Source organism: Phoenix dactylifera, chromosome 7 (assembly GCF_009389715.1).
Source record: "Phoenix dactylifera cultivar Barhee BC4 chromosome 7, palm_55x_up_171113_PBpolish2nd_filt_p, whole genome shotgun sequence".
In the NCBI taxonomy this organism is placed as follows: Eukaryota; Viridiplantae; Streptophyta; class Magnoliopsida; order Arecales; family Arecaceae; genus Phoenix; species Phoenix dactylifera.
Window position 1 is genome coordinate 12,252,313 of NC_052398.1, and position 13,930 is coordinate 12,266,242.

At 37.7% G+C, this 13,930-nt stretch overlaps 1 protein-coding gene across 1 annotated transcript; it reads right to left on the bottom strand.

Annotated features, from left to right (window-relative positions):
* Positions 1 to 1,148: 1,148 nt before the first annotated feature.
* LOC103717169 (pentatricopeptide repeat-containing protein At3g13880-like) lies at positions 1,149 to 5,994 on the bottom strand. Its single transcript, XM_008805457.4, has 2 exons — positions 3,781 to 5,994; positions 1,149 to 2,581 (listed from the first exon to the last, which is right to left on the bottom strand). The coding sequence occupies exons 1-2, from the start codon at positions 5,538 to 5,540 to the stop codon at positions 1,825 to 1,827; spliced, it is 2,517 nt and encodes an 838-aa protein (XP_008803679.3). The 5' UTR covers positions 5,541 to 5,994; the 3' UTR covers positions 1,149 to 1,824.
* Positions 5,995 to 13,930: the final 7,936 nt, after the last annotated feature.

A 13,930-nucleotide genomic window follows, 5' to 3' on the forward strand; every position in this document is an offset into this window, starting at 1 on the left:
TATCATATTATATTATTATACTATATTATTTATAAAATTATATTACATATTTCATTATATTACAATATATTACACTATAATAATATTATGCTATATAGTAATATTTTAATATATAAAAATATATAATATTACCTTATATTATGCTATACTATATCATAACCTTTATTGTTATTTTGTCATACCAAAAGCACTTCTCAATTTGGTTACCAAACGCAAATTTAAATTCCACAGTGCCTTAAAAATAAAGCTACCAAATAACAAATAGATGTTTGTAAAAGCACACTACTAACAACAATGCTAAATATATAGGGCCTAATTACTTGGCCTTGCATGACAATGGCTGCATGAGAAGACTCAAAAAAAGAAAAGGAATTGAGTGAGGAAATCTGTGGAACTGAAGGAGCTAAGAACTGCATTATACTGATCTATTAGCAATACAGAAGAACATGTTTCTGCTGGATTATGTTACCATAATTCCTAGCTGCTGGGCATTGACAACCGGTTGCAACTGAATTGGTTCCTATTACATCACAACCCCTTGACTGATTCCCACTATCACGAAACGTATCACATGGATACATTATCAGGCATTCAAACAAGTCCTTATTACAATACTCATAAATCCTCATTAGCATTGCAATGGTAAAAATTTAGGTTGTGAGTCCTTAGAAGCTCAACTCGTTCATAGATAAAGATAAAAAACCCAATCTTCTATGGTTGTCATTAGATTAACGGAATGCGGTAACTGCATCCCAAAGCAACAGTTAAGGGTTACTGTTTTAGAGGGATGTATACCAAGCATAAGGCTTTGCTTCTAAAGATCCTGGAATGAATGGATTATGGTATAAAATCAAGACAAAAGAAAATTAAAAAAAAAAACTGCATGATGTTATGGTAAATTAACAATGAGATCAGTTTAACAGCCATGATAAGAGAATAATTCAAATAACAGGATGGTGAAGTCACAACAAGATCAGTTCAAGTTCCTCCATCCAATTCTTCAATCTGAGCTGCCTGCATGTGGTAGGTGGGAATTTTACTAATTTACTGAACATTAGCCAGCTGACAGAACTCTACAATTTACAAGAAAATATACTCCAGCTTATTGCAACGTTTACTCTCAACTCAAGCTTAAAAATCCTGTGTCCTAAAATAAAACTGGTCGCAGTCATGCAATAATGAATGTTTATCTACATAAATAAACATAAAGAACAAACCTTATTTCTTTAATCGAAGTCAATGAAATCCTTTTCCAATTGGTTATTAAATCCCCGATCCCAATTTTGTTGTGATGTCTTCTTTCAACTCCCTCTTTAACCTTCAACTTGTATCCAGGAAGCCCTCGCCGGGGCTGTCAAGAAAGGTGTTCAAGTCTTTTCTTGTCATTTCGATACTAGTCTTCCTTCACCTCCCTCTGTGACCCTCAACCTGTACTCAGGCCCTCCTTATGGCAAGCTGTTGACTGTCATCAGTGCCATCTAAGAACCCAAATTTTCAGAACATCAAGCAAATATGGAAAACATATTTATGTTTCATAGCACTTTGATGTTGCTTTTGTTTCTTAAAAGATTGGTCCTCTTTAATTGCACTTCAGTAATGATCACAAATGCTGATGAACTTGACAATTCGGCTTCCTCATGAACAAGCAGCACATTGTGGCTCCTGTAAGATATGTTAGCTCTATAAAATTATATGTTGCTACCAAGATGAGAGTAATCTCTTATCACTCATGTGAGGTAAGAATGCTTCCTCACATCATCGAACAGTCAAAAATATGGAGTTGTATTTCTGAAGAATGCTAATAACTCAGCTCGCCGCTAAAATTTACCAGTAGTTCCCACAGGAACACGAACCCCAACTGAAATGATGAAACCGGACTGGATCTCTAAGGACAATCTCCCTCCTTTCACTTTCTGATATTAACTTCAATGTAGTGTGGCAATCCTCGCAGACCCTTTGGTTCTTCATTACTCGTACTGGAATAGAATCTGGCAAACAGCACATCCCCAATGCCACAGCCAACAATTCACCATGGCTATTCATTAAACGATCTTTCCACTTCTCACTTTTATACTCTAGCTCCAAAATCTTAACACCAGCATACCTCATCCTCTGTTTTATATTAAACAACATTACTTCTAATTTTGCATAAATTGCATTTATTTGGGGGTGGGAGTTATTGCCGGCCACAAAAGAATGAACTGACGCTCCAATCTCGATCCAACTCATGCCAATTTCCTTATTTACCCCTCTTTCTCTCATCAAACCTCTTGTTCTCATTGCCAAAGAAACTTTCCCAGCATCTAGGTACATGTTGTAAAGAAGCATATATGATGTAGCAGAAAAGGGCTCCAGCACCATTAACTTTTCTCCTGCACGTATACCTCTTTCAATGTCCCCATGGAATTGACAAGCACGCAACAGGGCATGCCAGATACTTGGGTCATTATCAAAGCCAGAGCTTGATATGAAATTCTCTGCATCGACCAGCCTCCCAGCCCGACCAAGGAGGTCAACCAAGCATGTACAGTGCTTCACATTTGGAGCTAAGCCATAATCTGTCCTCATTCTTTCAAAATACCTGCAGATAAAGAGACAGATTAGAAAATGTTTCTGAAAGCTACATGCTAACTGCTCGTCTCACTGGTGTAACCTTGACTGGCCTAAAACTCTGTATGCTGCAACTCGGGGATCACTAGCTAATAACAAAAACTATGTCAAAGGGAAATCTCCAACAATAATTTCGCAATATGTTCATGCAAGAAATACTTGAACTTAATTAAATCACTTCAGCATCATCATTTCTTTTACTTATGTGGTTCTCTAAGATCAACACTCCACCTTTTTCATCCAGGTATTGGACCAGCATTGGCAGTGTTACTTTGAGTCTCACCATACCACAAAAATACGGCATTGCTATAGTGAATTTTTACCTTCTTGTCACCCAATGAATCAAAACCTCAAGCAACAAGGCTTATCTCATCTGTATGGGTTTGAGTTTATGGATAGACATATTATGCATCAAAATTAGAGAGCATTTTACAACCGTTTCTCATCTGCACATCAACCTCCAGTGAGTTGATACTGATAGCCAGGCCAAGGCAACATGGAATAGGAGATTGTCGTACCATGCAATATCCGAGTAGATCAGCTGGTGGGTAGAGAGCCTATTTTAGTGGTTACATAAATTAAAGCTATGTTAAACCTACCATGAAGCTACTATTTGAGTTTACCTTAGGTTTGAAAAGAGTTTAGACAAAAAGTTAAGAATATAAGGTTTGATATGAGGTATTGCACTCATTTTTGAGGTACACTGCCTTTTGTTGTCTTTCTGAATTGGCCTGACTGGTTTAAGAGGGAAGAGAAATGTTTACTGAATTCCTTACTTGAACGCATCTCTTATTTTTCTCATTTCTTTTCACCTTGACTACATCATGAATTTTCAAAGGAATTTGAGTCCAACATATTCCTGTAACAATCTTAGTGACTACTTAAGATTAAATCATAAGCATTAACCCACAAGCATTATTGCTGGTACTACATAGGTTTCATGAACCAAGTTATGATCTACAAAGTTTGAGAATGTTTTACAATTGACACTTGGAACAATGTCAACTTCCTACAAAATGGTGACGAATTCTTAACTTTGGAACTTTGGGCAAGCAGGTGGCCTAGCATTAAAACTAGGAGGAGGATTTGTAATAGGAAGACCAACTGACTAGTTAGCATGTCCTATAAAATTTCAAAGTTCAGTAACTTATCAGAAAGAGGAGTTAGTACCTGAATCCTTCATCCACCAGTCCACCATGGCTACAAGCAGTTAGAACAGCAAGGAAGGTGACGTCATTTGGTGTGACCATGCATTCCATCATTTTCTCAAAGAGCCCTATAGCATCGGTTGCACAACCAAGTAGCGCATGGCTTGAGATTATTGTAGACCAAGACACAACATCAAGGCTCCCAATGTTCTGAGATGTCCTGATAGCAGCATTGATATCTCCCAACTCAGAATACATGTTTATCTGTGAATTGCCACAAACAGTGAACTGATCAAGTCCTGCTTTCATGGCGAAACCTTGTATCTGCTCACCAATCCTCAAAATACCCAAATTTGAGCAAGCCCTCATGATAGTTGATATAGCGAACTGATCAGGCTTTATTCCAAGGCCCAGCAATTCATTAAACAAACTCAATGCCCTTTCAAAATGCTTATTCAGAACACATGCTGAGATCATGGATGTCCAAGTGAAAATATCTTTCTTAGAAGTAGCATGAAAACATCTGAAGCTATCTTCAATCTGACCCATGTTTGAGTACAGGGTGATCAATGAACTTCCAGCAAACTCATCATCCTGAAGATCATTTGTAATGATATGTGCATGGATTTGCTTCCCACATTTGAATGCTTTAATTAAGTTACAGGCTTCAAGCACGCTGCTGAATGTAAACTTTGAGGGTCTCATTCGCCTCCTTAGCATTTCAGAGAATAGTCTTAAAGCATCAAATCTGACTGCATTGCATTGTTTGGTCCCCAATCGAGAGAATCCAGCAATCAAGGCATTGAATAGCACCACACTTGGATTTGGTATGCATTCAAAGACCTTAATTGCTTCTTCCAATCCACCATTCTTCGCATACACGTCAAGCATTGCACTACCTACAAAAATATCCAAGTCTAATCCAACTTTAACTACACACCCATGCAACATCTTTTGAACTTCCTCAGAATCATTAAAACCTGAGCAAGCCTTGAGGATACTTCCAAGAGCAAAGCTATTCAGCTTCACTCCTGACCGATGCATCCAAACAAGAATATTCGTGGCCACCTCTGGCCATCCGACCCGGACATAAGCAGAGAGTAATGAATTCCATGAAACCTCATCTAATTCCTCTGCATGATCAAACACCAACCTGACATCATCTATTCTACCACATTTTGAGTACATGTCAATGAGCAAATCAGTCAAGAATGCCCGACTAGCCAACCCGCTCACCACCACTAACCCATGAACTATCCTCCCCTTCTGGGCATCCCCGTGATCACCACAGGCACTGAGGGCACTTGCATAACTGATTCGGTCAAGCTTGATTTTTGCCTTTCTACCCTTAGCAAACTCATCCAAGGCTTTATCGACATAGGCAACTTCAGAATATCCCGCCATGAGCGAATTCCATGTAACGACGTCTCTAACGAGCATTTTATCGAACAGTTGGTTAGCGGTGGAAAGATCACCACGCTTACAATACATATTACGGAGATTGTTGTACAAGATTAGGCCGGGCCTGTAGGAAGTTCTTATCATGTGAGAGTAAACCAGTCTTCCTCGGATCAAAGACTGGGTTTTGGCGGAGAATTGGAGGAGGTCTTTATAGGTTGAAGGCTCCAAGGAGAGAAAAATTAAACTGTGGCTGGCGGGGAGAGGAGAGAGAGAGAGGGGCTTTGGGTTTGAAACTGGGTAGTGGTCGTGAAGCCATTGGGTGTTCGAATTCGAAGGAAATTGACGCGCAGTGAGCACGCGGTCTGGTGCCTGGGAGAGCATCGGTTGGTGTTTGGGTTTGGATCGAAATTTAATATAGTTTTAGATTACGGTTGTAATTTATAATAAAAATGGGGACAAGGATTTAGGCTTAGGTTCGGGTCCAAGTTAATCCGGATCCAACCTTGACCAGAGCGAGTCTTTTGCCCACCATTTGTTCCATTACTTTGTGGGTCCGGTCAGGTCACAGTTAGTGTTGGTTTCAAGCAAATTTAAGGTACTAGATGAACTAAATTTTGTCGGATTGTATTAAGTCTATTTGGGTCTGATAGGGTTAGAACCAACTTCCGGAGATCATTAATAATATATAGGGAAATAAGATGGTTTGGGATTGGAAGATCATAAGATAGTTTGAGAGAATGTAAGATGGTACTTGAAATCAGCATCGAATCAATATATTGGTTGGACCGTTTGGACTTTATCAGTATCGAATCGATATATAATACGAGGGACGTACTGATATAATATGCCAAACCGGACTCCATACTGAATGATCGCCGCTGTAAAAGAATGGTGCCGATCCAGGAACGGTGTGTTCTGTCTACCTAATTAAGTCATCCATTTTACTAAACAGTTTTGGAAGAGTGCTCAGGTTATCAACTTTGATTTTGTAATAGTAAACTATAAGAAAGCAATGCATGTTTCAAAACTGTTATAATTTGCTCTCTCTGTCTCTGTTTCTTTGGCTATTGCTCCTACTAAGTCTATACCTTTGGTTGGCGCTCACCCCTTCACCATTAAATTATATCATGGTTTTATTTAAGAGTATTGCTTAGGTAACTTCAAAAGGTCAGCGCAAAAAATTTACTCATTTTTTCTGCACCATTCATGGTGCTTCATTATATGGTATAATTCGTGACGCCAATTCAAAGGGAGCCATACAAATACAACACACTAACATTTTTTGAGTTACTCAATCATTTTAATATAAATCATGTATAGGCAAATGCATTCGACAATTTGAGCCAATTAAGTTCAAATCTAGAGCTTATAATCAGATCCAAAATCTTGAATGCCAAGAGGCTTCATATGCTTCTTGAGGAAATGCAAGCAGGTGCATAATGGTTGGGGACTCAAGTTTCTCAATTTAAATGCAGGATATTTAGTCCTACATTAGCTATGCATAAAAGGGTGGTAGATTGAATAGTGGCTACAAATTTTTCTTCTTCATTTAGATATGGACTATCTTATCTTTGCTCGAACCAGATCTAGACCTTTGCTTAACCGGACTCGGACCTTTACCCCATAAGAGAGCTTCAGTCGGCCTAGATGGGAACTTATTAAAATATTTGTAGAAGAAAAGGAAAGCAAGACAAAAAGAGAGAGAAAAGTGATTTTATTTCTTTGCTCTATCATATTCGGTATATCTCAGAGGTTATAAATACTCGTATACAGACTCCATACAAAAAAATAAATATAGACTGATACAAACTCATGCTAATAAAGAAAATAATACTTGCTAATACAAGTTGTTATGTGATCCCTAAAATCACTCTAAAAAGATTATGCTAACAAAGAAAAATAATACTGACCGATATAAAATCACGCTAACAAAAAAAATGATATGAAATGATATAAATTGTTATGTGATTTCTAAAATTATACAAACAGAAATGAAAATATAATCCAAGAGAATAGGCTTTAAATTTTAGCAAAGCCAAATGTGAGAGAGTTTGAACCATGGTCATAACAAAAAAGCAAACGCGGGCACAATGTTCTAAAAATTGCATCTAAAACTTAAAGCTTTTGACCTTAAAAACTATTTTTGCAAAATTGCTCATTAACTATTTTTTTTTCATGTCTTCTTTTGTTCTTTTTGGATCACTAGGTGTACTATTGTTACAGGTTGAGCGAAACTAGAGAGAGAGAGATAGCTTGAAAGGAAAGTAATTAATAAAATGGAAGTGTTTTTATCACCTAAAGATGAACAAGATATAGCATTATTGGTCAAATCATAACTATTCATGAACAATGCATGCTTCTTTACCTGCAAAATGCTAATTTTGATCTATCGTATTTGATAACTATGCCAATTAATAAAGTCAATAAATTATCTTATATTAATACAAGAGAGTTGGATTTTATTTCTGCTCGCATCCAATAAAAGAGGTGGAGCTTTTGCAAACCAACCCCCCCCCCCCCCCCCCCCCCCCCCCTCCCATCTCTGTCTCTAGACATTTTTTTTCCTAATGGCTAATCTCCGATCCTTATGGACATGTAAATGAGGAACATGAGTGTAAATATTTTTATTTCAACTAATACTCATTACATGCAAATCTATGTTTAAGGGAAAAAAATATGCTGATCAACAATATGAACTTGATAGATAAAATTTTTAAAAACAAGATAATGAGAGAGAGAGAGAGAGAAGGATATTATCTTGAGGAGTGGTTATGTAAAGTGATTGAAAGAGAGAAAAGTATACCTATCTTTAAATTTTACCAACGAGAGAATTATTATCTCACCATTAAAATCATTACAATGCAAATGGTTATATTTTGTACTACAAAAGGAGTGGAATCAACAAACTGGCTTGCTTTAGACATGTTTTTCAATATTATTTGTAAGATTACTTATTTCTAAAGTAAAAGCAATTCTTGACATTCTTCTTATGTAGTTGGAATTTTGTTTTAACAAAAGGAGTGAGTTTTTTACTCACCTTTAATCTATTATTTATTTTTGTGTTGGAGTTATCGAAGTTTCTCTAGTTTAAATTGTAACTAATATCATTAACTAACTTAAAATATCTGTCCAAACTAGTATTTGATCAGTATTATTGGTGAAAGCAATGGCATAACATAACTTATTACAATGCAAGGTGTATTCTTTTTTTTCTTTATTATTAGTGCTATTGAGTATAATACAGATATTTACGGATAATTATATTCATCTGTGGAATCAGAAAAATGATTTTGTTTTATATATGTTTTATAAATACTTTTGTTATAAGATTACCGTTTTCTAAAGCCAAAGTAGCTATCAATCATTTTATATAATGAGATAGGCGCAAGTGATTGCCATAAAGAGAGAGTAACTCGACCCACTTTTAATCTGTTAGAATAATGAGTAATAAAAAAATTCTAAAATTTTTCCTTTTCTTTTGTTAAGATAATTATGAAGGAAGGAAGCCCAGCCAAAATCGGGTGAAAACAACTTTAGATTTAAATATTTTAGTATTCCATCTACTGCAACTATCAAAACCATTTGCCCAACTAAAGAAAATATGATGCTTATCATGAATTGTGTTTATGAACTCAAGAAGACGAGCCTTGATTTATTATTATACTAGCAATGAACACATATATGCAATGCATGTTTAAACGTAAATTAATATAAAAAGAACTTAAAAATTGGAGGATAAGAGGGATGATGTACATGGATTAGATATATAATATGTTTGTTTTTAAATTTTAAAAAGAGTATAATTAGTCAGGGGTGTAGATAAGAGTTGTATAGAGAATCTTTTTTAGAATAGAATACTCGTTAGGATGTCTAGAAAAACCTGTAGATATGAGACATAGAGGAAAAGGAATAAATAGAGGCTAACTTCTTCATTGTAGATATTTGTAAAAAGAGGAACTAGGAATATTTTAGTCAAAAAATTTGATAGACAGAATTTAAAATGATATATTCTCCTCTCATATAATAATGTCTAAAATGATATATTTTTCTCTCATATAATAACAATATGAGCATATCCACACAAAATACCTTATATTTTATTCATAAGGTCCACTGGAAATTTCTTACTTTTGTAGTGTTCTAATTATATTATATGAATATACCTCTTATGCAATTCATTTTTATTAGCTTCCATAATTCATGCTATTCCATGATTATTGCACAAATTATACTATTTATATATTTATTTTAAATAATACAATAATCAAAATAAGGAAGAATAGTTCTAGAACAATTCATATCACTCGCAAACAATGCTAAAGAGATAGGTTAGCCTACCAAAGATTATGCCTATAAGGAGTATCCCATCATCTAAGTATGTTTCTTTCATTCTCATAAACAAAAGAATCCTTACTATTATATGATCTACATTGTTTTGGTGTCAAAACTTCTTTAAGATTATTGTAAAGTCTATTTATATCAGTATTATTTACAAAAATGCTTGAGAAATTTTATTTGTATTTCTTTTGGTCATATCTCTACTATAATAATGCTAACTCTAAGAAAGGTAAGTCGTTCCATCCTAAGTTTGACTCTCCCTTTTTTTATCCTCCCTCTCCCCATCTATTTCTTCCAAGTTGTGTGCATCAAATGTTGGAAACTAGTAATTAATAAATAAAGCTAAAATAAAAGAGTGCCATGTATATGTATATTAATTATTTAAATAGGTAGATTATGATTCTCTAAATTATATCCATCTTTACTATGTATGGTCATAAAAGCATTGCGACTTATCAATCATGGTGCCTATGATGAAGCTTTCATAAATATGCATTATTTTTAGCTATTTTCACACATCTTAAACTTACTTTATCCATTGAGAGAATGAAAATAAAATTAGATTCCAAATGTGTCATTTGTGTATCAAGAGAAAAACTTTTTTCACTCAAGAAAAACACTTCGAAGTGCCAGTTATACATAACAAAAATGTTCTTCAGTTCTGTAAATATGGATTTGGCAACTTTATAGTCCACGAATGCTTTGTGTTCGACAATGTTAGAATGCCACATCATTTTTCCCTAAAACTGACTACCAGAATCAGTTTCTTGTAACTAATGCAGCTGTGTTCTAATAGCTTATTAACTGCATTCTGGAAGCTTCAATTTCTCTCGATAAATATCCTGTATCACAACTCAATACGGTGAATAAAAAATCTCTACAATCTTCACCCTCATTCTATCTTCCATCTTCCTCTCTGTTTTCCTATTATTGTAACCAGCACTTCACCGTGCCGATTATTATTCACTTGTGTCAGATGTTTTTAGATGTGAAACTCTTCATGGTATCAGAGCAGGGATCCAGCGCTTCATCTCATGCACGATCCAAATACTGCTCAGCTGAGATAAGAACTATGGTTTACAGCTTTGTATGAGTTTATATCTGACTGCTTCAACCTCGAAGTAGTTCTGCCCTCCCTCAGAAACCAAACAATGGCATCTCCTGGTTCCGTCAACAGGTCCGACGAAGCTGCCAGGAGCTCTTCCACTTTAGCTATATCTCCCAATCTAAAATTTTTGGTCACACGAATACAATCCCTGGTATCTAATCAACTCACTTCGGATAACTATCTAACCTGGAAATCTCAGATTACCAGGATTTTCAAGGCTAGTGGCTTTTTTGGTTTCCTTGATGGAACTGCAAAACCTTCTTCCCTATCCACATCCACTGAATTTGAAGCTTGGTCCTTCACTGACCAGTTCCTAGCCACAGCACTAACCTCTACCATCTCTTCCACTGTTTTACCGTTTGTGATCAACCTTGATCATTGTGACCAAATTTGGTCTACTTTGGAGGTTCGTCTGAATTCTACCACCAGATCCCATATAATTCAGCTCAAAAATGGACTTCATAATATCAGGAAAAATGAACTTTCCATGCAACAATATCTCTATGGTGTTCGTGAGAAAGTCGATGCTCTGACTGCAGCTGGCTCGATTCCGGATGTTGAAGACGTCATCCTTTATATTCTCAACGGGCTTCCACCTGCATATGACTCGTTTGCTACATCCATTCGGACACGCTCATCCTCCATTACTCTAGATGAGCTCTATGCTCTGTTATGCAGTGAAGAAATTATTCTTGCTGCTAAGGACAAGCAGGCTACCGCAGGTGATTTAGCTTTTGCTTTGCTGGCCTCCAGAGGAAGAGGCCGAGGACGCTTTTCCTATGTCAACAGAGGCAGAGGTCGCTCTCGATTAGGAAGTTGGACTTCATCTGTCCGGAGCAGGGATCAACGATCACCTGTTGAATGTCAAATTTGCTACAAAAGAGGGCACACGGCACAATATTGTTGGTTCCGAATGGATCCTAACTACCATGTGTCATCCCTATCTACTCCTCGTCCTCAGGCTCTCATTGCACATTCCTCCTCTGAATCTTCCCCAGGTAATTGGATTATAGATAGTGGTGCGTCCACACATATGACATCGGATTCTTCTCTCCTACAAAATCTTGTGTCATATCGTGGTTCAGAGAAAATCATGCTTGGCGATGGGTCCTCTACTTCAATCAGCCAGTCAGGTACAGGCATTCTTCAAACCCCTTTTCATTTCTTTCGTCTTTCCCAACTTTTGCATGCCCCACATATTTCTCATAATCTCCTGTCTGTTCATAAAATTGCCACTAATAACAACTGCATCCTAATCTTTGACTCTGCTGGTTGCACTGTCAAGGACAAAATTACCAACAAAACTCTCCTTCAGAGTCCCTGCACTGAGGGGCTCTACACAGTTTCTCTTCCGACCGTTCAACGTTCTCCATCCTCCTCATCGCCACAGGCACTTACTGCTTCAGTATCATCATCCGCATCCCTTTGGCATCACCGTCTTGGACATCCTGCTGCATCTGTTCAGTCTCAAGTCTCCAAGCGGCTTCATCTTTCTCCTACTTCAGGTCTCCCTTCATGTTCGTCCTGCAGTATGGCAAAGAGTCACAGGCGACCCTTCAACCCGTCTTCCATTTCCTCTAATCAACCTTTAGAACTAATTCATTCTGATGTATGGGGACCATCTCCCTCTCCTTCTGTAAAGGGATTCAAATATTATGTGTTGTTTCTTGATGATTTCACTCGTTTTTCTTGGGTCTACCCGCTGGCTCGAAAATCTGATGTATTTCCCATTTTTCAGAAATTCAAATCGCTTGTTGAAAATCAATTCTCCTCTTCCATTAAAATTTTTCGCTCTGATGGTGGAGGTGAATTCCACAATGGCCGTTTTAACTCTCTCTTTGCTCAATATGGAATTATCCATCAAATGTCCGCTCCCTACACTCCTGAGCAGAATGGTGCTGCTGAACGCAAACACCGACACCTGCTCGAAGTGCTCCGGAGTCTGCTACTGCATTCCTCTCTTCCCTCTCAATTTTGGATTGAAGCTTTGCTCACTGCAAACTATCTCATTAATCGCCTGCCTACTCCTTTACTTCACCACAAGTCCCCGTTTGAACTTCTGCATCACAGGCCACCTGACTACAAATTCTTGAAGTGTTTTGGTTGTTGATGTTACCCATGGCTCAAGCCTTATGTTTCTTCCAAGCTTTCACCCCGGTCCACTCCATGTGTGTTCCTTGGTTATTCTTCCCAGCACAAGGCATATCGTTGCCTTAATCCCACCACTGGGAAGGTTTTTATCTCTCGACATGTAGAATTTGATGAAACTTACTTCCCATACTCCTCTTCCAATGCAACTGTTTCGCCTCATCCACCTCTACTACCTTTTCGTTGTCTGGTACCACCATCTATGCTCCCGTCTTCATCATCTACCTCCTTGCTACCTTTGCATTTCGATACAGGTCCTCATGCATCCGCTCATTCCTCTGCTACGGCTACTCCCACACCTCAATCTTCACTCCCGCCCTCTCTTTCTTCACCCGTTTTGTCTACTTCGCCTGTTCCTCATCACCACATGATCACCAGATTACAGACAGGCTCTCTACGGCCTAAGCGTATATTTTTTCTGCATCACACTACTGAGGATCCAGCCGAGCCTTCCTGCTACACCTCGGCCGTTAAAGATCCCAATTGGAGAAGGGCTATGTCTCATGAATTTGATGCCCTGATGGTCCAAAACACCTGGGAACTGGTCCCTCGTCCTCCTTCTCAGCACGTTCTTGGCTGCAGATGGATATACCGACTTAAACATCACTCTGATGGATCTCTAGCTCGGTATAAGGCTAGGCTTGTGGCACAGGAATTCAAGCAAGAATATGGCATAGATTATACTGAAACATTCAGCCCTGTAGCTAAATTCCCTACTATTCGGGTTCTCCTTGCTCTTGCCCTTACCTCAAAATGGAGCATTCGACAGCTTGATGTCTCCAACGCATTTCTCCATGGTCGTTTGGAGGACTCTGTGTTCATGGAACAACCACGGGGGTTCATCAATCCTCTCTATCCCAATCATGTTTGCCATCTCAAAAAGGCCATTTATGGGTTGAAGCAAGCCCCCAGAGCATGGTTTGCAACCTTCTCAAGTTTCTTATTGGATCATGGTTTCAAGTCAAGTACAGCAGATCCCTCTTTGTTCATTTTTCAGAAAGATGGAGTTATTCTTTACATTCTCATCTATGTGGATGATATACTGCTCACCGGGAACAATTCTCAAGCTATGTCCCTTCTTTTCTCACAACTACAGAGTAGATTTCATATGAAAGATCTGGGCAACATCTCTCAATTTCTTGGGCTTCAGGCCACTTTCTCTGGCAATGGTGTTTCA